Source organism: Rhinoderma darwinii, chromosome 4, assembly GCF_050947455.1.
Source record: "Rhinoderma darwinii isolate aRhiDar2 chromosome 4, aRhiDar2.hap1, whole genome shotgun sequence".
Taxonomy (NCBI): Eukaryota; Metazoa; Chordata; class Amphibia; order Anura; family Rhinodermatidae; genus Rhinoderma; species Rhinoderma darwinii.
Window position 1 is genome coordinate 8,548,566 of NC_134690.1, and position 24,521 is coordinate 8,573,086.

The following is a 24,521-nucleotide window of genomic DNA, read 5'->3' on the forward strand; positions in this document are numbered from 1 at the left end:
ATTACTGTGTGCAGGACTCTGCTCTGTCTCTGTATTATTACTGTGTGCAGGATTCTGCTCTGTCTGTATTATTACTGTGTGCAGGACTCTGCTCTGTATTATTACTGTGTGCAGGACTCTGCTCTGTCTCTGTATTATTACTGTTTGCAGTACTCTGCTCTGCCTCTGTATTATTACTGTGTGCAGGACTCTGCTCTGTATTATTACTGTGTGCAGGATTCTGCTCTGTCTCTGTATTATTACTGTGTGCAGGACTCTGCTCTGTCTCTGTATTATTACTGTGTGCAGGACTCTGCTCTGTCTCTGTATTATTACTGTGTGCAGGACTCTGCTCTGTCTCTGTATTATTACTGTGTGCTGGACTCTGCTCTGTCTCTGTATTATTACTGTGTGCATTACTCTCCTCTGTCTCTGTATTATTACTGTGTGCAGGACTCTGCTCTGTCTCTGTATTATTACTGTGTGCAGGACTCTGCTCTGTCTCTGTATTATTACTGTGTGCCGGACTCTGCTCTGTCTCTGTATTATTACTGTGTGCAGTACTCTGCTCTGTCTCTGTATTATTACTGTGTGCATTACTCTCCTCTGTCTCTGTATTATTACTGTGTGCAGGACTCTGCTCTGTCTCTGTATTATTACTGTGTGCAGGACTCTGCTCTGTCTCAGTATTATTACTGTGTGCAGGACTCTGCTCTGTCTCTGTATTATTACTGTGTGCAGGACTCTGCTCTGTCTCTGTATTATTACTGTGTGCAGAACTCTGCTCTGTCTCTGGAATATTACTGTGTGCAGGACTCTGCTCTGTCTCTGTATTATTACTGTGTGCAGGACTCTGCTCTGTATTATTACTGTGTGCAGGACTCCGCTCTGTCTCTGTATTATTACTGTGTGCAGGACTCCGCTCTGTCTCTGTATTATTACTGTGTGCAGTACTCTGCTCTGTCTCTGTATTATTACTGTGCAGTACTCTGCTCTGTCTCCGGATCATTACTATGTGCAGGACTCTGCTCTGTCTCTGTATTATTACTGTGTGCAGTACTCTTCTCTGTCTCTGTATTATTACTGTGTGCAGGACTCTGCTCTGTCTCTGTATTTTTACTGTGTGCAGGACTCTTCTCTGTCTCTGTATTATTACTGTGTGCAGGACTCTGCTCTGTCTCTGTATTATTACTGTTTGCAGGACTCTTCTCTGTCTCTGTATTATTACTGTGTGCAGGACTCTGCTCTGTCTCTGTATTATTACTGTGTGCAGGACTTTGCTCTGTCTCTGGATTATTACTGTGTGCAGGACTCTTCTCTGTCTCTGTATTATTACTGTGTGCAGGACTCTGCTCTGTCTCTGTATTATTACTGTTTGCAGGACTCTTCTCTGTCTCTGTATTATTACTGTGTGCAGGACTCTGCTTTGTCTCTGGATTATTACTGTGTGCAGGACTCTGCTCTGTATTATTACTGTGTGCAGGACTCTGCTTTGTATTATTACTGTGCAGTACTCTGCTCTGTCTCCGGATTATTACTGTGTGCAGGACTCTGCTCTGTCTCTGTATTATTACTGTGTGCAGGACTCTGCTCTGTCTCTGTATTATTACTGTGTGCAGGACTTTGCTCTGTCTCTGTATTTTTACTGTGTGCAGGACTCTTCTCTGTCTCTGTATTATTACTGTGTGCAGGACTCTGCTCTGTCTCTGTATTATTACTGTTTGCAGGACTCTTCTCTGTCTCTGTATTATTACTGTGTGCAGGACTCTGCTCTGTCTCTGTATTATTACTGTGTGCAGGACTTTGCTCTGTCTCTGGATTATTACTGTGTGCAGGACTCTTCTCTGTCTCTGTATTATTACTGTGTGCAGGGCTCTGCTCTGTCTCTGTATTATTACTGTGTGCAGGACTCTGCTCTGTCTCTGTATTATTACTGTTTGCAGGACTCTTCTCTGTCTCTGTATTATTACTGTGTGCAGGACTCTGCTTTGTCTCTGGATTATTACTGTGTGCAGGACTCTGCTCTGTATTATTACTGTGTGCAGGACTCTGCTCTGTATTATTACTGTGCAGTACTCTGCTCTGTCTCCGGATTATTACTGTGTGCAGGACTCTGCTCTGTCTCTGTATTATTACTGTGTGCAGGACTTTGCTCTGTCTCTGGATTATTACTGTGTGCAGGACTTTGCTCTGTCTCTGTATTATTACTGTGTGCAGGGCTCTTCTCTGTCTCTGTATTATTACTGTGTGCAGGACTCTGCTCTGTCTCTGTATTATTACTGTTTGCAGGACTCTTCTCTGTCTCTGTATTATTACTGTGTGCAGGACTCTGCTCTGTCTCTGTATTATTACTGTGTGCAGGACTTTGCTCTGTCTCTGTATTATTACTGTGTGCAGGATTCTGCTCTGTCTCTGTATTATTACTGTGTGCAGGATTCTGCTCAGTCTCTGTATTATTACTGTGTGCAGAACTCTGCTCTGTCTCTGTATTATTACTGTGTGCAGGACTCTGCTCTGTCTCTATTATTACTGTGTGCAGGACTCTGCTTTGTCTCTGTATTATTACTGTGTGCAGGACTCTGCTCTGTCTCTGTATTATTACTGTGTGCAGGATTCTGCTCTGTCTGTATTATTACTGTGTGCAGGACTCTGCTCTGTATTATTACTGTGTGCAGGACTCTGCTCTGTCTCTGTATTATTACTGTTTGCAGTACTCTGCTCTGCCTCTGTATTATTACTGTGTGCAGGACTCTGCTCTGTATTATTACTGTGTGCAGGATTCTGCTCTGTCTCTGTATTATTACTGTGTGCAGGACTCTGCTCTGTCTCTGTATTATTACTGTGTGCAGGACTCTGCTCTGTCTCTGTATTATTACTGTGTGCCGGACTCTGCTCTGTCTCTGTATTATTACTGTGTGCAGTACTCTGCTCTGTCTCTGTATTATTACTGTGTGCATTACTCTCCTCTGTCTCTGTATTATTACTGTGTGCAGGACTCTGCTCTGTCTCTGTATTATTACTGTGTGCAGGACTCTGCTCTGTCTCAGTATTATTACTGTGTGCAGGACTCTGCTCTGTCTCTGTATTATTACTGTGTGCAGGACTCTGCTCTGTCTCTGTATTATTACTGTGTGCAGAACTCTGCTCTGTCTCTGGAATATTACTGTGTGCAGGACTCTGCTCTGTCTCTGTATTATTACTGTGTGCAGGACTCTGCTCTGTATTATTACTGTGTGCAGGACTCCGCTCTGTCTCTGTATTATTACTGTGTGCAGGACTCCGCTCTGTCTCTGTATTATTACTGTGTGCAGTACTCTGCTCTGTCTCTGTATTATTACTGTGCAGTACTCTGCTCTGTCTCCGGATCATTACTATGTGCAGGACTCTGCTCTGTCTCTGTATTATTACTGTGTGCAGTACTCTTCTCTGTCTCTGTATTATTACTGTGTGCAGGACTCTGCTCTGTCTCTGTATTTTTACTGTGTGCAGGACTCTTCTCTGTCTCTGTATTATTACTGTGTGCAGGACTCTGCTCTGTCTCTGTATTATTACTGTTTGCAGGACTCTTCTCTGTCTCTGTATTATTACTGTGTGCAGGACTCTGCTCTGTCTCTGTATTATTACTGTGTGCAGGACTTTGCTCTGTCTCTGGATTATTACTGTGTGCAGGACTCTTCTCTGTCTCTGTATTATTACTGTGTGCAGGACTCTGCTCTGTCTCTGTATTATTACTGTTTGCAGGACTCTTCTCTGTCTCTGTATTATTACTGTGTGCAGGACTCTGCTTTGTCTCTGGATTATTACTGTGTGCAGGACTCTGCTCTGTATTATTACTGTGTGCAGGACTCTGCTTTGTATTATTACTGTGCAGTACTCTGCTCTGTCTCCGGATTATTACTGTGTGCAGGACTCTGCTCTGTCTCTGTATTATTACTGTGTGCAGGACTCTGCTCTGTCTCTGTATTATTACTGTGTGCAGGACTTTGCTCTGTCTCTGTATTTTTACTGTGTGCAGGACTCTTCTCTGTCTCTGTATTATTACTGTGTGCAGGACTCTGCTCTGTCTCTGTATTATTACTGTTTGCAGGACTCTTCTCTGTCTCTGTATTATTACTGTGTGCAGGACTCTGCTCTGTCTCTGTATTATTACTGTGTGCAGGACTTTGCTCTGTCTCTGGATTATTACTGTGTGCAGGACTCTTCTCTGTCTCTGTATTATTACTGTGTGCAGGGCTCTGCTCTGTCTCTGTATTATTACTGTGTGCAGGACTCTGCTCTGTCTCTGTATTATTACTGTTTGCAGGACTCTTCTCTGTCTCTGTATTATTACTGTGTGCAGGACTCTGCTTTGTCTCTGGATTATTACTGTGTGCAGGACTCTGCTCTGTATTATTACTGTGTGCAGGACTCTGCTCTGTATTATTACTGTGCAGTACTCTGCTCTGTCTCCGGATTATTACTGTGTGCAGGACTCTGCTCTGTCTCTGTATTATTACTGTGTGCAGGACTTTGCTCTGTCTCTGGATTATTACTGTGTGCAGGACTTTGCTCTGTCTCTGTATTATTACTGTGTGCAGGGCTCTTCTCTGTCTCTGTATTATTACTGTGTGCAGGACTCTGCTCTGTCTCTGTATTATTACTGTTTGCAGGACTCTTCTCTGTCTCTGTATTATTACTGTGTGCAGGACTCTGCTCTGTCTCTGTATTATTACTGTGTGCAGGACTTTGCTCTGTCTCTGTATTATTACTGTGTGCAGGATTCTGCTCTGTCTCTGTATTATTACTGTGTGCAGGATTCTGCTCAGTCTCTGTATTATTACTGTGTGCAGAACTCTGCTCTGTCTCTGTATTATTACTGTGTGCAGGACTCTGCTCTGTCTCTATTATTACTGTGTGCAGGACTCTGCTTTGTCTCTGTATTATTACTGTGTGCAGGACTCTGCTCTGTCTCTGTATTATTACTGTGTGCAGGATTCTGCTCTGTCTGTATTATTACTGTGTGCAGGACTCTGCTCTGTATTATTACTGTGTGCAGGACTCTGCTCTGTCTCTGTATTATTACTGTTTGCAGTACTCTGCTCTGCCTCTGTATTATTACTGTGTGCAGGACTCTGCTCTGTATTATTACTGTGTGCAGGATTCTGCTCTGTCTCTGTATTATTACTGTGTGCAGGACTCTGCTCTGTCTCTGTATTATTACTGTGTGCAGGACTCTGCTCTGTCTCTGTATTATTACTGTGTGCCGGACTCTGCTCTGTCTCTGTATTATTACTGTGTGCAGTACTCTGCTCTGTCTCTGTATTATTACTGTGTGCATTACTCTCCTCTGTCTCTGTATTATTACTGTGTGCAGGACTCTGCTCTGTCTCTGTATTATTACTGTGTGCAGGACTCTGCTCTGTCTCAGTATTATTACTGTGTGCAGGACTCTGCTCTGTCTCTGTATTATTACTGTGTGCAGGACTCTGCTCTGTCTCTGTATTATTACTGTGTGCAGAACTCTGCTCTGTCTCTGGAATATTACTGTGTGCAGGACTCTGCTCTGTCTCTGTATTATTACTGTGTGCAGGACTCTGCTCTGTATTATTACTGTGTGCAGGACTCCGCTCTGTCTCTGTATTATTACTGTGTGCAGGACTCCGCTCTGTCTCTGTATTATTACTTTGTGCAGTACTCTGCTCTGTCTCTGTATTATTACTGTGCAGTACTCTGCTCTGTCTCCGGATCATTACTATGTGCAGGACTCTGCTCTGTCTCTGTATTATTACTGTGTGCAGTACTCTTCTCTGTCTCTGTATTATTACTGTGTGCAGGACTCTGCTCTGTCTCTGTATTTTTACTGTGTGCAGGACTCTTCTCTGTCTCTGTATTATTACTGTGTGCAGGACTCTGCTCTGTCTCTGTATTATTACTGTTTGCAGGACTCTTCTCTGTCTCTGTATTATTACTGTGTGCAGGACTCTGCTCTGTCTCTGTATTATTACTGTGTGCAGGACTTTGCTCTGTCTCTGGATTATTACTGTGTGCAGGACTCTTCTCTGTCTCTGTATTATTACTGTGTGCAGGACTCTGCTCTGTCTCTGTATTATTACTGTTTGCAGGACTCTTCTCTGTCTCTGTATTATTACTGTGTGCAGGACTCTGCTTTGTCTCTGGATTATTACTGTGTGCAGGACTCTGCTCTGTATTATTACTGTGTGCAGGACTCTGCTTTGTATTATTACTGTGCAGTACTCTGCTCTGTCTCCGGATTATTACTGTATGCAGGACTCTGCTCTGTCTCTGTATTATTACTGTGTGCAGGACTCTGCTCTGTCTCTGTATTATTACTGTGTGCAGGACTTTGCTCTGTCTCTGTATTTTTACTGTGTGCAGGACTCTTCTCTGTCTCTGTATTATTACTGTGTGCAGGACTCTGCTCTGTCTCTGTATTATTACTGTTTGCAGGACTCTTCTCTGTCTCTGTATTATTACTGTGTGCAGGACTCTGCTCTGTCTCTGTATTATTACTGTGTGCAGGACTTTGCTCTGTCTCTGGATTATTACTGTGTGCAGGACTCTTCTCTGTCTCTGTATTATTACTGTGTGCAGGGCTCTGCTCTGTCTCTGTATTATTACTGTGTGCAGGACTCTGCTCTGTCTCTGTATTATTACTGTTTGCAGGACTCTTCTCTGTCTCTGTATTATTACTGTGTGCAGGACTCTGCTTTGTCTCTGGATTATTACTGTGTGCAGGACTCTGCTCTGTATTATTACTGTGTGCAGGACTCTGCTCTGTATTATTACTGTGCAGTACTCTGCTCTGTCTCCGGATTATTACTGTGTGCAGGACTCTGCTCTGTCTCTGTATTATTACTGTGTGCAGGACTTTGCTCTGTCTCTGGATTATTACTGTGTGCAGGACTTTGCTCTGTCTCTGTATTATTACTGTGTGCAGGGCTCTTCTCTGTCTCTGTATTATTACTGTGTGCAGGACTCTGCTCTGTCTCTGTATTATTACTGTTTGCAGGACTCTTCTCTGTCTCTGTATTATTACTGTGTGCAGGACTCTGCTTTGTCTCTGGATTATTACTGTGTGCAGGACTCTGCTCTGTATTATTACTGTGTGCAGGACTCTGCTTTGTATTATTACTGTGCAGTACTCTGCTCTGTCTCCGGATTATTACTGTGTGCAGGACTCTGCTCTGTCTCTGTATTATTACTGTGTGCAGGACTCTGCTCTGTCTCTGTATTATTACTGTGTGCAGGACTTTGCTCTGTCTCTGTATTTTTACTGTGTGCAGGACTCTTCTCTGTCTCTGTATTATTACTGTGTGCAGGACTCTGCTCTGTCTCTGTATTATTACTGTTTGCAGGACTCTTCTCTGTCTCTGTATTATTACTGTGTGCAGGACTCTGCTCTGTCTCTGTATTATTACTGTGTGCAGGACTTTGCTCTGTCTCTGGATTATTACTGTGTGCAGGACTCTTCTCTGTCTCTGTATTATTACTGTGTGCAGGGCTCTGCTCTGTCTCTGTATTATTACTGTGTGCAGGACTCTGCTCTGTCTCTGTATTATTACTGTTTGCAGGACTCTTCTCTGTCTCTGTATTATTACTGTGTGCAGGACTCTGCTTTGTCTCTGGATTATTACTGTGTGCAGGACTCTGCTCTGTATTATTACTGTGTGCAGGACTCTGCTCTGTATTATTACTGTGCAGTACTCTGCTCTGTCTCCGGATTATTACTGTGTGCAGGACTCTGCTCTGTCTCTGTATTATTACTGTGTGCAGGACTTTGCTCTGTCTCTGGATTATTACTGTGTGCAGGACTTTGCTCTGTCTCTGTATTATTACTGTGTGCAGGGCTCTTCTCTGTCTCTGTATTATTACTGTGTGCAGGACTCTGCTCTGTCTCTGTATTATTACTGTTTGCAGGACTCTTCTCTGTCTCTGTATTATTACTGTGTGCAGGACTCTGCTCTGTCTCTGTATTATTACTTTGTGCAGGACTTTGCTCTGTCTCTGTATTATTACTGTGTGCAGGATTCTGCTCTGTCTCTGTATTATTACTGTGTGCAGGATTCTGCTCAGTCTCTGTATTATTACTGTGTGCAGAACTCTGCTCTGTCTCTGTATTATTACTGTGTGCAGGACTCTGCTCTGTCTCTATTATTACTGTGTGCAGGACTCTGCTTTGTCTCTGTATTATTACTGTGTGCAGGACTCTGCTCTGTCTCTGTATTATTACTGTGTGCAGGATTCTGCTCTGTCTGTATTATTACTGTGTGCAGGACTCTGCTCTGTATTATTACTGTGTGCAGGACTCTGCTCTGTCTCTGTATTATTACTGTTTGCAGTACTCTGCTCTGCCTCTGTATTATTACTGTGTGCAGGACTCTGCTCTGTATTATTACTGTGTGCAGGATTCTGCTCTGTCTCTGTATTATTACTGTGTGCAGGACTCTGCTCTGTCTCTGTATTATTACTGTGTGCAGGACTCTGCTCTGTCTCTGTATTATTACTGTGTGCCGGACTCTGCTCTGTCTCTGTATTATTACTGTGTGCAGTACTCTGCTCTGTCTCTGTATTATTACTGTGTGCATTACTCTCCTCTGTCTCTGTATTATTACTGTGTGCAGGACTCTGCTCTGTCTCTGTATTATTACTGTGTGCAGGACTCTGCTCTGTCTCAGTATTATTACTGTGTGCAGGACTCTGCTCTGTCTCTGTATTATTACTGTGTGCAGGACTCTGCTCTGTCTCTGTATTATTACTGTGTGCAGAACTCTGCTCTGTCTCTGGAATATTACTGTGTGCAGGACTCTGCTCTGTCTCTGTATTATTACTGTGTGCAGGACTCTGCTCTGTATTATTACTGTGTGCAGGACTCCGCTCTGTCTCTGTATTATTACTGTGTGCAGGACTCCGCTCTGTCTCTGTATTATTACTGTGTGCAGTACTCTGCTCTGTCTCTGTATTATTACTGTGCAGTACTCTGCTCTGTCTCCGGATCATTACTATGTGCAGGACTCTGCTCTGTCTCTGTATTATTACTGTGTGCAGTACTCTTCTCTGTCTCTGTATTTTTACTGTGTGCAGGACTCTTCTCTGTCTCTGTATTATTACTGTGTGCAGGACTCTGCTCTGTCTCTGTATTATTACTGTTTGCAGGACTCTTCTCTGTCTCTGTATTATTACTGTGTGCAGGACTCTGCTCTGTCTCTGTATTATTACTGTGTGCAGGACTTTGCTCTGTCTCTGGATTATTACTGTGTGCAGGACTCTTCTCTGTCTCTGTATTATTACTGTGTGCAGGACTCTGCTCTGTCTCTGTATTATTACTGTTTGCAGGACTCTTCTCTGTCTCTGTATTATTACTGTGTGCAGGACTCTGCTTTGTCTCTGGATTATTACTGTGTGCAGGACTCTGCTCTGTATTATTACTGTGTGCAGGACTCTGCTTTGTATTATTACTGTGCAGTACTCTGCTCTGTCTCCGGATTATTACTGTATGCAGGACTCTGCTCTGTCTCTGTATTATTACTGTGTGCAGGACTCTGCTCTGTCTCTGTATTATTACTGTGTGCAGGACTTTGCTCTGTCTCTGTATTTTTACTGTGTGCAGGACTCTTCTCTGTCTCTGTATTATTACTGTGTGCAGGACTCTGCTCTGTCTCTGTATTATTACTGTTTGCAGGACTCTTCTCTGTCTCTGTATTATTACTGTGTGCAGGACTCTGCTCTGTCTCTGTATTATTACTGTGTGCAGGACTTTGCTCTGTCTCTGGATTATTACTGTGTGCAGGACTCTTCTCTGTCTCTGTATTATTACTGTGTGCAGGGCTCTGCTCTGTCTCTGTATTATTACTGTGTGCAGGACTCTGCTCTGTCTCTGTATTATTACTGTTTGCAGGACTCTTCTCTGTCTCTGTATTATTACTGTGTGCAGGACTCTGCTTTGTCTCTGGATTATTACTGTGTGCAGGACTCTGCTCTGTATTATTACTGTGTGCAGGACTCTGCTCTGTATTATTACTGTGCAGTACTCTGCTCTGTCTCCGGATTATTACTGTGTGCAGGACTCTGCTCTGTCTCTGTATTATTACTGTGTGCAGGACTTTGCTCTGTCTCTGGATTATTACTGTGTGCAGGACTTTGCTCTGTCTCTGTATTATTACTGTGTGCAGGGCTCTTCTCTGTCTCTGTATTATTACTGTGTGCAGGACTCTGCTCTGTCTCTGTATTATTACTGTTTGCAGGACTCTTCTCTGTCTCTGTATTATTACTGTGTGCAGGACTCTGCTTTGTCTCTGGATTATTACTGTGTGCAGGACTCTGCTCTGTATTATTACTGTGTGCAGGACTCTGCTCTGTATTATTACTGTGCAGTACTCTGCTCTGTCTCCGGATTATTACTGTGTGCAGGACTCTGCTCTGTCTCTATTATTACTGTGTGCAGGACTCTGCTCTGTCTCTGTATTATTACTGTGTGCAGTACTCTGCTCTGTCTCTGTATTATTACTGTGTGCAGGACTTTGCTCTGTCTCTGTATTATTACTGTGTGCAGGACTCTGCTCTCTCTCTGTATTATTACTGTGTGCAGGACTCTGCTTTGTCTCTGGATTATTACTGTGTGCAGGACTCTGCTCTGTCTCTGTATTATTACTGTGTGCAGGACTCTTCTCTGTCTCTGTATTATTACTGTGTGCAGGACTCTGCTCTGTCTCTGTATTATTACTGTGTGCAGGGCTCTGCTCTGTCTGTATTATTACTGTGTGCAGAACTCTGCTCTGTCTCTGTATTATTACTGTGTGCAGGACTCTGCTCTGTCTCTGTATTATTACTGTGTGCCGGACTCTGCTCTGTCTCTGTATTATTACTGTGTGCATTACTCTCCTCTGTCTCTGTATTATTACTGTGTGCCGGACTCTGCTCTGTCTCTGTATTATTACTGTGTGCATTACTCTCCTCTGTCTCTGTATTATTACTGTGTGCAGGACTCTGCTCTGTCTCTGTATTATTACTGTGTGCAGGACTCTGCTCTGTCTCTGTATTATTACTGTGTGCAGGACTCTGCTCTGTCTCTGTATTATTACTGTGTGCAGGACTTTGCTCTGTCTCTGGATTATTACTGTGTGCAGGACTCTTCTCTGTCTCTGTATTATTACTGTGTGCAGGACTCTGCTCTGTCTCTGTATTATTACTGTTTGCAGGACTCTTCTCTGTCTCTGTATTATTACTGTGTGCAGGACTCTGCTTTGTCTCTGGATTATTACTGTGTGCAGGACTCTGCTCTGTATTATTACTGTGTGCAGGACTCTGCTTTGTATTATTACTGTGCAGTACTCTGCTCTGTCTCCGGATTATTACTGTGTGCAGGACTCTGCTCTGTCTCTGTATTATTACTGTGTGCAGGACTCTGCTCTGTCTCTGTATTATTACTGTGTGCAGGACTTTGCTCTGTCTCTGTATTTTTACTGTGTGCAGGACTCTTCTCTGTCTCTGTATTATTACTGTGTGCAGGACTCTGCTCTGTCTCTGTATTATTACTGTTTGCAGGACTCTTCTCTGTCTCTGTATTATTACTGTGTGCAGGACTCTGCTCTGTCTCTGTATTATTACTGTGTGCAGGACTTTGCTCTGTCTCTGGATTATTACTGTGTGCAGGACTCTTCTCTGTCTCTGTATTATTACTGTGTGCAGGGCTCTGCTCTGTCTCTGTATTATTACTGTGTGCAGGACTCTGCTCTGTCTCTGTATTATTACTGTTTGCAGGACTCTTCTCTGTCTCTGTATTATTACTGTGTGCAGGACTCTGCTTTGTCTCTGGATTATTACTGTGTGCAGGACTCTGCTCTGTATTATTACTGTGTGCAGGACTCTGCTCTGTATTATTACTGTGCAGTACTCTGCTCTGTCTCCGGATTATTACTGTGTGCAGGACTCTGCTCTGTCTCTGTATTATTACTGTGTGCAGGACTTTGCTCTGTCTCTGGATTATTACTGTGTGCAGGACTCTTCTCTGTCTCTGTATTATTACTGTGTGCAGGGCTCTTCTCTGTCTCTGTATTATTACTGTGTGCAGGACTCTGCTCTGTCTCTGTATTATTACTGTTTGCAGGACTCTTCTCTGTCTCTGTATTATTACTGTGTGCAGGACTCTGCTTTGTCTCTGGATTATTACTGTGTGCAGGACTCTGCTCTGTATTATTACTGTGTGCAGGACTCTGCTCTGTATTATTACTGTGCAGTACTCTGCTCTGTCTCCGGATTATTACTGTGTGCAGGACTCTGCTCTGTCTCTATTATTACTGTGTGCAGGACTCTGCTCTGTCTCTGTATTATTACTGTGTGCAGTACTCTGCTCTGTCTCTGTATTATTACTGTGTGCAGGACTTTGCTCTGTCTCTGTATTATTACTGTGTGCAGGACTCTGCTCTGTCTCTGTATTATTACTGTGTGCAGGGCTCTGCTCTGTCTGTATTATTACTGTGTGCAGGACTCTGCTCTGTCTCTGTATTATTACTGTGTGCAGGACTCTGCTCTGTCTCTGTATTATTACTGTGTGCCGGACTCTGCTCTGTCTCTGTATTATTACTGTGTGCATTACTCTCCTCTGTCTCTGTATTATTACTGTGTGCAGGACTCTGCTCTGTCTCTGTATTATTACTGTGTGCAGGACTCTGCTCTGTCTCTGTATTATTACTGTGTGCAGGACTCTGCTCTGTCTCTGTATTATTACTGTGTGCAGGACTCTGCTCTGTCTCTGTATTATTACTGTGTGCAGTACTCTGCTCTGTCTCTGTATTATTACTGTGCAGGACTCTGCTCTGTCTCTGTATTATTACTGTGTGCAGGACTCTGCTCTGTCTCAGTATTATTACTGTGTGCAGGACTCTGCTCTGTATTATTACTGTGTGCAGGACTCTGATCTATTATTACTGTGTGCCGGACTCTGCTCTGTCTCTGTACTATTACTGTGCAGTACTCTGCTCTGTCTCTGGAATATTACTGTGTGCAGGACTCAGCTCTGTCTCTGTATTATTACTGTGTGCAGGACTCTTCTCTGTCTCTGTATTATTACTGTGTGCAGTACTCTGCTCTGTCTCTGTATTATTACTGTGTGCAGGATTCTGCTCTGTCTCTGTATTATTACTGTGTGCAGGATTCTGCTCAGTCTCTGTATTATTACTGTGTGCAGAACTCTGCTCTGTCTCTGTATTATTACTGTGTGCAGGACTCTGCTCTGTCTCTATTATTACTGTGTGCAGGACTCTGCTTTGTCTCTGTATTATTACTGTGTGCAGGACTCTGCTCTGTCTCTGTATTATTACTATGTGCAGGATTCTGCTCTGTCTGTATTATTACTGTGTGCAGGACTCTGCTCTGTATTATTACTGTGTGCAGGACTCTGCTCTGTCTCTGTATTATTACTGTTTGCAGGACTCTGCTCTGCCTCTGTATTATTACTGTGTGCAGGACTCTGCTCTGTATTATTACTGTGTGCAGGATTCTGCTCTGTCTCTGTATTATTACTGTGTGCAGGACTCTGCTCTGTCTCTGTATTATTACTGTGTGCAGGACTCTGCTCTGTCTCTGTATTATTACTGTGTGCAGGACTCTGCTCTGTCTCTGTATTATTACTGTGTGCTGGACTCTGCTCTGTCTCTGTATTATTACTGTGTGCATTACTCTCCTCTGTCTCTGTATTATTACTGTGTGCAGGACTCTGCTCTGTCTCTGTATTATTACTGTGTGCAGGACTCTGCTCTGTCTCTGTATTATTACTGTGTGCAGGACTCTGCTCTGTCTCTGTATTATTACTGTGTGCCGGACTCTGCTCTGTCTCTGTATTATTACTGTGTGCAGTACTCTGCTCTGTCTCTGTATTATTACTGTGTGCATTACTCTGCTCTGTCTCTGGAATATTACTGTGTGCAGGACTCTGCTCTGTCTCTGTATTATTACTGTGTGCAGGACTCTGCTCTGTATTATTACTGTGTGCAGGACTCCGCTCTGTCTCTGTATTATTACTGTGTGCAGGACTCCGCTCTGTCTCTGTATTATTACTGTGTGCAGTACTCTGCTCTGTCTCTGTATTATTACTGTGCAGTACTCTGCTCTGTCTCCGGATCATTACTATGTGCAGGACTCTGCTCTGTCTCTGTATTATTACTGTGTGCAGTACTCTTCTCTGTCTCTGTATTATTACTGTGTGCAGGACTCTGCTCTGTCTCTGTATTTTTACTGTGTGCAGGACTCTTCTCTGTCTCTGTATTATTACTGTGTGCAGGACTCTGCTCTGTCTCTGTATTATTACTGTTTGCAGGACTCTTCTCTGTCTCTGTATTATTACTGTGTGCAGGACTCTGCTCTGTCTCTGTATTATTACTGTGTGCAGGACTTTGCTCTGTCTCTGGATTATTACTGTGTGCAGGACTCTTCTCTGTCTCTGTATTATTACTGTGTGCAGGACTCTGCTCTGTATTATTACTGTGTGCAGGACTCCGCTCTGTCTCTGTATTATTACTGTGTGCAGGACTCCGCTCTGTCTCTGTATTATTACTGTGTGCAGTACTCTGCTCTGTCTCTGTATTATTACTGTGCAGTACTCTGCTCTGTCTCCGGATCATTACTATGTGCAGGACTCTGCTCTGTCTCTGTATTATTACTGTGTGCAGTACTCTTCTCTGTCTCTGTATTATTACTGTGTGCAGGACTCTGCTCTGTCTCTGTATTTTTACTGTGTGCAGGACTCTTCTCTGTCTCTGTATTATTACTGTGTGCAGGACTCTGCTCTGTCTCTGTATTATTACTGTTTGCAGGACTCTTCTCTGTCTCTGTATTATTACTGTGTGCAGGACTCTGCTCTGTCTCTGTATTATTACTGTGTGCAGGACTTTGCTCTGTCTCTGGATTATTACTGTGTGCAGGACTCTTCTCTGTCTCTGTATTATTACTGTGTGCAGGACTCTGCTCTGTCTCTGTATTATTACTGTTTGCAGGACTCTTCTCTGTCTCTGTATTATTACTGTGTGCAGGACTCTGCTTTGTCTCTGGATTATTACTGTGTGCAGGACTCTGCTCTGTATTATTACTGTGTGCAGGACTCTGCTCTGTATTATTACTGTGCAGTACTCTGCTCTGTCTCTGTATTATTACTGTGTGCAGGACTCTGCTCTGTCTCTGTATTATTACTGTGTGCAGGACTTTGCTCTGTCTCTGTATTTTTACTGTGTGCAGGACTCTTCTCTGTCTCTGTATTATTACTGTGTGCAGGACTCTGCTCTGTCTCTGTATTATTACTGTTTGCAGGACTCTTCTCTGTCTCTGTATTATTACTGTGTGCAGGACTCTGCTCTGTCTCTGTATTATTACTGTGTGCAGGACTTTGCTCTGTCTCTGGATTATTACTGTGTGCAGGACTCTTCTCTGTCTCTGTATTATTACTGTGTGCAGGGCTCTGCTCTGTCTCTGTATTATTACTGTGTGCAGGACTCTGCTCTGTCTCTGTATTATTACTGTTTGCAGGACTCTTCTCTGTCTCTGTATTATTACTGTGTGCAGGACTCTGCTCTGTATTATTACTGTGTGCAGGACTCTGCTCTGTATTATTACTGTGCAGTACTCTGCTCTGTCTCCGGATTATTACTGTGTGCAGGACTCTTCTCTGTCTCTGTATTATTACTGTGTGCTGGGCTCTTCTCTGTCTCTGTATTATTACTGTGTGCAGGACTCTGCTCTGTCTCTGTATTATTACTGTTTGCAGGACTCTTCTCTGTCTCTGTATTATTACTGTGTGCAGGACTCTGCTTTGTCTCTGGATTATTACTGTGTGCAGGACTCTGCTCTGTATTATTACTGTGTGCAGGACTCTGCTCTGTATTATTACTGTGCAGTACTCTGCTCTGTCTCCGGATTATTACTGTGTGCAGGACTCTGCTCTGTCTCTATTATTACTGTGTGCAGGACTCTGCTCTGTCTCTGTATTATTACTGTGTGCAGTACTCTGCTCTGTCTCTGTATTATTACTGTGTGCAGGACTTTGCTCTGTCTCTGTATTATTACTGTGTGCAGGACTCTGCTCTGTCTCTGTATTATTACTGTGTGCAGTACTCTGCTCTGTCTCTGTATTATTACTGTGTGCAGGACTCTTCTCTGTCTCTGTATTATTACTGTGTGCAGTACTCTGCTCTGTCTCTGTATTATTACTGTGTGCAGGACTCTGCTCTGTCTCTGTATTATTACTGTGTTCAGGACTCTGCTCTGTCTCTGTATTATTACTGTTTGCAGGACTCTGCTCTGTCTCTGTATTATTACTGTGTGCAGAACTCTGCTCTGTCTCTGGAATATTACTGTGTGCAAGACTCTGCTCTGTCTCTGTATTATTACTGTGTGCAGGACTCTTCTCTGTCTCTGTATTATTACTGTGTGCAGGACTCTGCTCTGTCTCTGTATTATTACTGTGTGCAGGGCTCTGCTCTGTCTGTATTATTACTGTGTGCAGGACTCTGCTCTGTCTCTGTATTATTACTGTGTGCAGGACTCTGCTCTGTCTCTGTATTATTACTGTGTGCCGGACTCTGCTCTGTCTCTGTATTATTACTGTGTGCATTACTCTCCTCTGTCTCTGTATTATTACTGTGTGCAGGACTCTGCTCTGTCTCTGTATTATTACTGTGTGCAGGACTCTTCTCTGTCTCTGTATTATTACTGTGTGCAGGACTCTGCTCTGTCTCTGTATTATTAATGTGTGCAGTACTCTGCTCTGTCTCTGTATTATTACTGTGCAGGACTCTGCTCTGTCTCTGTATTATTACTGTGTGCAGGACTCTGCTCTGTCTCAGTATTATTACTGTGTGCAGGACTCTGCTCTGTATTATTACTGTGTGCAGGACTCTGATCTATTATTACTGTGTGCCGGACTCTGCTCTGTCTCAGTATTATTACTGTGTGCAGGACTCTGCTCTGTCTCTGTACTATTACTGTGCAGTACTCTGCTCTGTCTCTGGAATATTACTGTGTGCAGGACTCAGCTCTGTCTCTGTATTATTACTGTGTGCAGGACTCTTCTCTGTCTCTGTATTATTACTGTGTGCAGTACTCTGCTCTGTCTCTGTATTATTACTGTGTGCAGGACTCTGCTCTGTCTCTGTATTATTACTGTGTGCAGGACTCTGCTCTGTCTCTGTATTATTACTGTTTGCAGGACTCTGCTCTGTCTCTGTATTATTACTGTGTGCAGAACTCTGCTCTGTCTCTGGAATATTACTGTGTGCAAGACTCTGCTCTGTCTCTGTATTATTACTGTGTGCAGGACTCTGCTCTGTCTCTGTATTATTACTGTGTGCAGGACTCTGCTCTGTATTATTACTGTGTGCAGGACTCTGCTCTGTATTATTACTGTGTGCAGGACTCTGCTCTGTATTATTACTGTGTGCAGGACTCTGCTCTGTCTCTGTATGTAGCTGTGTTGATGCCGCGTTCTCGTTTTACCTCTGTAGCTGGAAAGTCTCATGAATCGTATGAAGAAGGTGGAGGAGTATGAGAAGCAGCTGAACCAGTGTCGGGTACGGGACGGCGAGGAATATAACATCATCAAGATCAAGCTGGAGACGGATGTTCAGGTCAGTGCAGTGATCATAAATAGCAAGGGTTTATACAGTTGGAGCGTTCCTATGTGTAGATAATGGATCTAGGCATGTATTCTCTGTACCCCAGGAGTGGGGATCACATTCCCATATATAATGACCTCTGTTACTCATATACACCCATATCCTTGTACATCGGGAAATCCCTGTAATCTAGCGATCAATAATCCAGAATGCCGGGGGCTTCTTACCTCTACAGAAGAGTGTGATATATTGTTCTGCACCATCTGATAATCCAGAATATTTCATAAACCGGTTCTATAATGCCAGATTGCAGGGGTATTACTGTAATGTTCTCCCCTGTACTTGAGGATATACATCTATATATATATATGTGGTGTATACACTTAATGACCACTTTATTAGAGACCCTGACCCTTTCATGATTGGAGCTTCCCTATATGGAAATTGGACCGGTGACCCCGACGCAGCGTAAAATCACGTGATCACGTTTTCCATGGATCGGTTTCAGTGTCAATTCACATCCGAAATGGAAAATCCAGCGATCTAAGCGACTTGGGACGAGACATGGTCATCGATGCTGGACCAGCCGGGGCCCGTATTCCAAAAATTGCCAACCTTGTGGGGTTTTCTGGTACAACGACCTGGAGAGTATCCGGAGAATGGTGCGATCGAGGAAAAACATCCAGCGAGAGGGGATCCAGTCAACAACTCGTCTAAATAAGGGGTCAGAGGACGTGAAGAATCGTTCTGAGGAACAAGCGGACAAGGAAACTGCAGCCAAAAACAACGCTGACGATCCAACTAACGTGTCCGAACGCACAACTCGTCATTCCCCAGCACGGATGAGCAATAATGGCAGATGACCAGCTCCAGCGCCGTTTTATTCTAAGGCTACATTCACACGAGCGTGGCTCACCTTGGACTAACCTCGGACTAACCTCGGACGGGAAAAACTGCACTTGTTCACGTCCGAGGTGCGACCGTGCGGGACGCATTATCACGGATCCCCCATAGACGAGTCTTTGGAGGGATGCGTGATGAGCTAGGACAAGTCCTATTTTTTCATGGACCCTTCACCCGCTCCATTGAAACAACGGTCGTGTGAACAGCCCCATTAAAATACATGAGTCCATGTGACGGTCGATGTTTTAATGGTCATCACACGGTCTTCTGAATGAGCCGTAAGGGAAACACAAAGACAAGACTCCAGGGGGCGAAAGAGAGCAAAACTTCTACCACTGAGCGGTGAAAAACATCGCCTGGTGAGATGATCCAGATTTCTTCGGCACCGCGCTGATCGGAGAATAAGAATTTGGCACGGGCGGCATTAGAAGATGAACCTGTCCTGTCGTGCGTGAACAGTTCCGGCTGGTGGAGAAGCAGTAATGGTGGGGGGATCTTTTCTTGGCGCCCCCTGGCACTGATATCTTTGCATGGACGTCTGAACATTAGGTCTTACCAAAACATTGTGGCCGACCAAGTTCACACCTTTTATAGCAGCTGTTTACCTTATGGCAGAAGAACACTTTATTACTAGCAGAGATCCTGTCCACATGTGCCAGTATTCCAGCAGAATGATGTCATCACCCGGTGGAGTCTATGTCATCACCTAATGGAGTCTATGTCATCACCTAGTGGAGTCTATGTCATCACCTAGTGGAGTCTATGTCATCACCTAGTGGAGTCTATGTCATCACCTAGTGGAGTCTATGTCATCACCTAGTGGAGTCTATGTCATCACCTGGTGGAGTCTATGTCATCACCTGGTGGAGTCTATGTCATCACCTGGTGGAGTCTATGTCATCACCTGGTGGAGTCTATGTCATCGCCTGGTGGAGTCTATGTCATCGCCTGGTGGAGTCTATGTCATCGCCTGGTGGAGTCTATGTCATCGCCTGGGGGAGTCTATGTCATCGCCAGGTGGAGTCTATGCCATCGCCCGGTGGAGTCTATGTCATCGCCCGGTGGAGTCTGTGTCATCGCCCGGTGGAGTCTGTGTCATCGCCCGGTGGAGTCTGTGTCATCGCCCGGTGGAGTCTGTGTCATCGCCCGGTGGAGTCTGTGTCATCTCCCGGTGGAGTCTGTGTCATCGCCCGGTGGAGTCTGTGTCATCGCCCGGTGGAGTCTGTGTCATCGCCCGGTGGAGTCTGTGTCATCGCCCGGTGGAGTCTGTGTCATCGCCCGGTGGAGTCTGTGTCATCGCCCGGTGGAGTCTGTGTCATCTCCCGGTGGAGTCTGTCAATGCCACGACGAATTGCTGCGAGTCTGAAGGCCAAAGCAGGTCTAACGCGCTACTAGATGGAGGTCTCTAATAATGGGGCCCTCATTATCATCATTATTTCTGTTAGTTATATAGCACCAAAATATTCCGCAGCGCTGCAGAGGTCCTAACTTATTGTCCGCATTGGGGCTCACAATCTAAACTCCCTATAGGTGTGTTTTTGGGGTGTGGGTGGAAACTAGAGTACCCGGAGTAAACACTTCCTTTCTGTACCCTAAGGCCCTGTTCACACTGAGTTTTTTGCCGGCGGAAAAATCTGCCTCAAAATTCCTTCAGGAATTTTTCCAACGCGGTTTCTACATCAAAAACAGCGCCAAAATACTCTGTGTGAACATGTCCTTAGAAGGGATTGTATTCTCCTAATTCTGGTTGCCTCCCCTTCACCTTGTAGCCCTGACCCTGATAGTGTCCACTACGTGCTGGTGTCGTAGATTTTACCTGTTCTGCCGGGCGTGAGTGTGTACCCCTAATTCCTGCCTGCTGGGGGATGAGTCCTATATGTAACGTCTGTGTCTGGTCCCTGGCGGGTGTAGATCCTCCAGCAGCAGCTGCAGCAGATGAAGGCCACGTACCAGCTGAATCAGGAGAAGCTGGAATACAACTTCCAGGTGCTGAAGAAGAGGGACGAGGAGAACACCATCACCAAGTCCCAGCAGAAGAGGAGGATCACGCGGTAACGTGCTCGTCACTGTCTTCCCTAAATAAAGTTTGGCAATTGTACAATGAAAAGTTCCGCACGCCTCTTAATAAATTTGTCGCATCTTCTTCTACCCGTGCTGGCGTAGATTTCCGGGTGGACCCGCCCCTTTGGCTAAGCTCCACCCCTTTTCAAAAGTGCAAGCGGCGTAAATGCATCAAAGCCACAATTGTGATGCGTTTGCGACTTTTCTTTGGCATAGAAAAGTTGATAAATTCCCCTTCTTCTGTTTCAATGCTTCACCATTCTCAAGATCTCTGCTTACGATCAGTGACTGGAAACCCCATACATACTTAATACTTCTCACAGCTGAGTGTTTGTTACAATTGTATCCAGTCTTGACAATCCTCTGTGAGCCGAACACCGCAGCAGCACAAATCTCTCCCCTGTCCTGTATTCCAGGCTGATTGCCGGTATCTTCACTGATACATTGTAACATACTACAGCTGTGTGAGCAGGACTAGGTCAGGATGGGATTTCAGTCTCTGGTTGATGGTTGTGTCTTGGATTGAGTCCTCGTGGTTGATTTCCTCTCCGTTTACTGTCTTTATTCTCTGTTTTTTTCAGATTGCAGGATGTTCTCAACAACCTGAAGATAAAGCTGGAGAAACAAATCAAACTATACAAAGAAGAGAACCAGTCGCTGACCGACGACTTCAAGAGGATCGCGGAGCAATACAAAGAGTTGAAGAAGAAAATGAGGTCGGGCCGTCTTATTTCACCATGGAGTTTTGTCTGTCCTCCAGCTTGCTGACTGTTTCCACTAATAATCCACTCTTTATGAATGCGTCGTATCCCCTGTCTTCACCAGGCATTTTGCAGCTGTGGATGCAAAGAAGTTCCACGACATCTGGGTGATGAACGAGGAGGAGATGAAGCAGCTGGTGCAGAAGGTGCTGGAGGTGGATCGCATTATACACGAGCAGCAGCTCGGACTCCCATGGAAGGCACCAGACCTGTGGTTCATGGACAACGTTGGACCACTGGTAGTGAAACCCAAACAGCAGAAGACCGCCAGCATGCTGGCAAAGGAAGTGATGACAGGATCTGGTGAGAATAACTACTACTTCACGTGAGATGCTCTGCGGGGCTGGGGTCCTCCCACTGTGACCCCCAGCGATCAGATGCTCTAACCAAAGGATCCTCATCTCTTGACCAGAGGTGGAGAGCGGTTACATAGAGAGCATCTCTCTCTGGAGGACACTGTCCTGTATTACACAAACAACACATTGATATGAATGACACTGTGTAATACTTCATTTCTCCTGTGGTGGCACTGTAGGGGAACTGATCACTTACTGGCAGGTTTCCCAACAGATTACAGATGATCGCTGGGGGTCCCAGCTCAGAGATTGTACGATCAGCTTATTTTCAAGGGTCCCTTCTAACAAGTAAGGACTGTACAAAGCGGAGAACTACTTTACGGGAGGAATAAGTTGAGACTCCGGATTTACACATGAGCATCGGCCATTACTGATCTGCAGGTGTAAGCTCCGGGTCTTCTAGTAAAATACTCACCTCTTACATAGGAGATCAGTGCATTGCTTCAGCTATAGGGGATGTAAAAGCTGGTGTTACACCCAAGTCCCAGTGTCTATAGGAGGACAACAGTATTATAAGTAACGTGATGGTGGGGGGAGGGGTCTGCGGGGCCCCAGGAGTTTCCATATACACACCGACTGGTCAGTCATGTGCAAATCAGGCAGCAAAAGATTCTGAAATGATGACAGATCGGCAATGGAAACTGGGGCTGTTGCTGGAACAGATCCTTTTTTTTATTTTATTACGGGAAACAGTCAGCAAGGCAAGAAGAGTCCTCTTTCTAAGAAGTCCAAGAGGGAGGAGCTGACTTTTTCCCCTGTGATTGGCATTTTTGGGAGGAGGAGTCACTTCTTGACGGTCTATGGCAGGTTTTATAGTCTATCCTGGTGACCGGTTCTCTTTAAGGCTTCATTGATCCGTTTAACCCTGTAGTGTCCAGCAGGATTATGACTGGATATACCGTGTGTGTGTGTGTGTGTGTGTGTGTGTGTCTCGGAGGAGATCACAGGGTCATCCAATAGTAATTATCTGACCTCTGATCCCTTGGTCACACTCGTGTGATTTAGGAGCAGCCGTTGCTTCTGTAATGTCCTCTCTGGTATCGTGTCATACACAGGACGCGACGCGATGACATCCGGTGATCAGGAGAGCGGCGACTCTTCACCTCCGCCACTGTCTCCTCGGACTGTGAAGCAGATCCTGGAAGTGCTGTGTGATGAGTCTGTAAGTAATAAGGAGGGGTTAACCTCTTAGCTCCCAGTATATGAGCCGGGGGGGGGGGGGCTGCGGACTGGTCTTGTGATGTCATCACTGATTTGCTTTTCCCAGGGATTTCTGATGGAGAATAAACTGGTGCAGCTGCTGTCTCCGCTGGAAAAAGACGAGCGCTCTCTCATCCGCCTCGACTCCATATTCGGGGTACGTGCAGAAATTTGATGAAATTGTAAGTTCCCCCGATTGCCCTGTCTGACTCTCTGATGTCTTCAAGGACCATATCCAAGGGGGCTACAGTCCTAGGAGACAGCGGAGTCAAACAACGCAATCAGGGGAACATGTGATTCCAGCCCTAAAATAAAAAAATACCATACTCCCCTCCCCTGTTCTCCGTAGCGATGCGTCCGTGGCGGCCTCCTGTGATGATATAGTTTTCTCCCTGTGATTGGCTGCAGCAGTCACATGGGACAAAACGACATCATCTCAGAAGGCCGGCAGGGACGCGTCGCTGCGGAGACCAGGAGAGGTCAGTATGGTATTGTTTTTTATCTTCTCTTCTCTACTTTTCCTATCTCTAATCTGCAAAATTGCAGCCGGCAGACACTATTTTTACGATTCACACGCCGCGATCCCCTAAAGTTTCAGATTTCGCTGAATCAAAAACTTTTGGTAAATTCGGATTGAATTCGATTTATTTAGAATCGATTTGCTAATCTCTAATTCAGAGTCTAGAGACACTGTTACTATGGAACTATAGACCTTATGGAGACTGTTACTATGGAACTATAGACCTCATGGAGACTGTTACTATGGAACTATAGACCTTATGGAGACTGTTACTATGGAACTATAGACCTCATGGAGACTGTTACTATGGAACTATAGACCTTATGGAGACTGTTACTATGGAACTATAGACCTCATGGAGACTGTTACTATGGAACTATAGACCTCATAGAGACTGTTACTATGGAACTATAAACCTCATGGAGACTGTTACTATGGAACTATAGACCTCATGGAGACTGTTACTATGGAACTATAGACCTCATGGAGACTGTTACTATGGAACTATAGACCTAATGGAGACGGTTACTATGGAACTATAGACCTCATGGAGATGGTTACTATGGAACTATAGACCTCATGGAGACTGTTACTATGGAACTATAGACCTCATGGAGACTGTTACTATGGAACTATAGACCTCATGGAGACTGTTACTATGGAACTATAGACCTCATGGAGACTGTTACTATGGAACTATAGACCTCATGGAGACTGTTACTATGGAACTATAGACCTCATGGAGACTGTTACTATGGAACTATAGACCCCATGGAGACTGTTACTATGGAACTATAGACCTCATGGAGACTGTTACTATGGAACTATAGACCTCATGGAGACTGTTACTATGGAACTATAGACCTCATGGAGACTGTTACTATGGAACTATAGACCTCATGGAGACTGTTACTATGGAACTATAGACCTCATGGAGACTGTTACTATGGAACTATAGACCTCATGGAGACGGTTACTATGGAACTATAGACCTCATGGAGACTGTTACTATGGAACCATAGACCTCATGGAAACTGTTACTATGGAACTATGGACCTCATGGAGACTGTTACTATGGAACTATAGACCTCATGGAGACTGTTACTATGGGACTATAGACCTCATGGAGACTTACTACGGAACT

The 24,521-nt window shown here is 44.6% G+C and overlaps 1 protein-coding gene across 1 annotated transcript in view; it reads left to right on the top strand.

Annotated features, from left to right (window-relative positions):
- DRC1 (dynein regulatory complex subunit 1) overlaps positions 1 to 24,521 on the top strand; it is a 65,174-nt gene that overhangs the window by 28,342 nt on the left and 12,311 nt on the right. The window contains exons 7-12 of the mRNA XM_075863794.1: positions 17,466 to 17,588; positions 20,391 to 20,530; positions 21,122 to 21,256; positions 21,366 to 21,604; positions 22,713 to 22,819; positions 22,925 to 23,014. Coding sequence (XP_075719909.1) covers positions 17,466 to 17,588; positions 20,391 to 20,530; positions 21,122 to 21,256; positions 21,366 to 21,604; positions 22,713 to 22,819; positions 22,925 to 23,014 — 834 coding nt within the window. The remainder of the gene's footprint in view (positions 1 to 17,465; positions 17,589 to 20,390; positions 20,531 to 21,121; positions 21,257 to 21,365; positions 21,605 to 22,712; positions 22,820 to 22,924; positions 23,015 to 24,521) is intronic.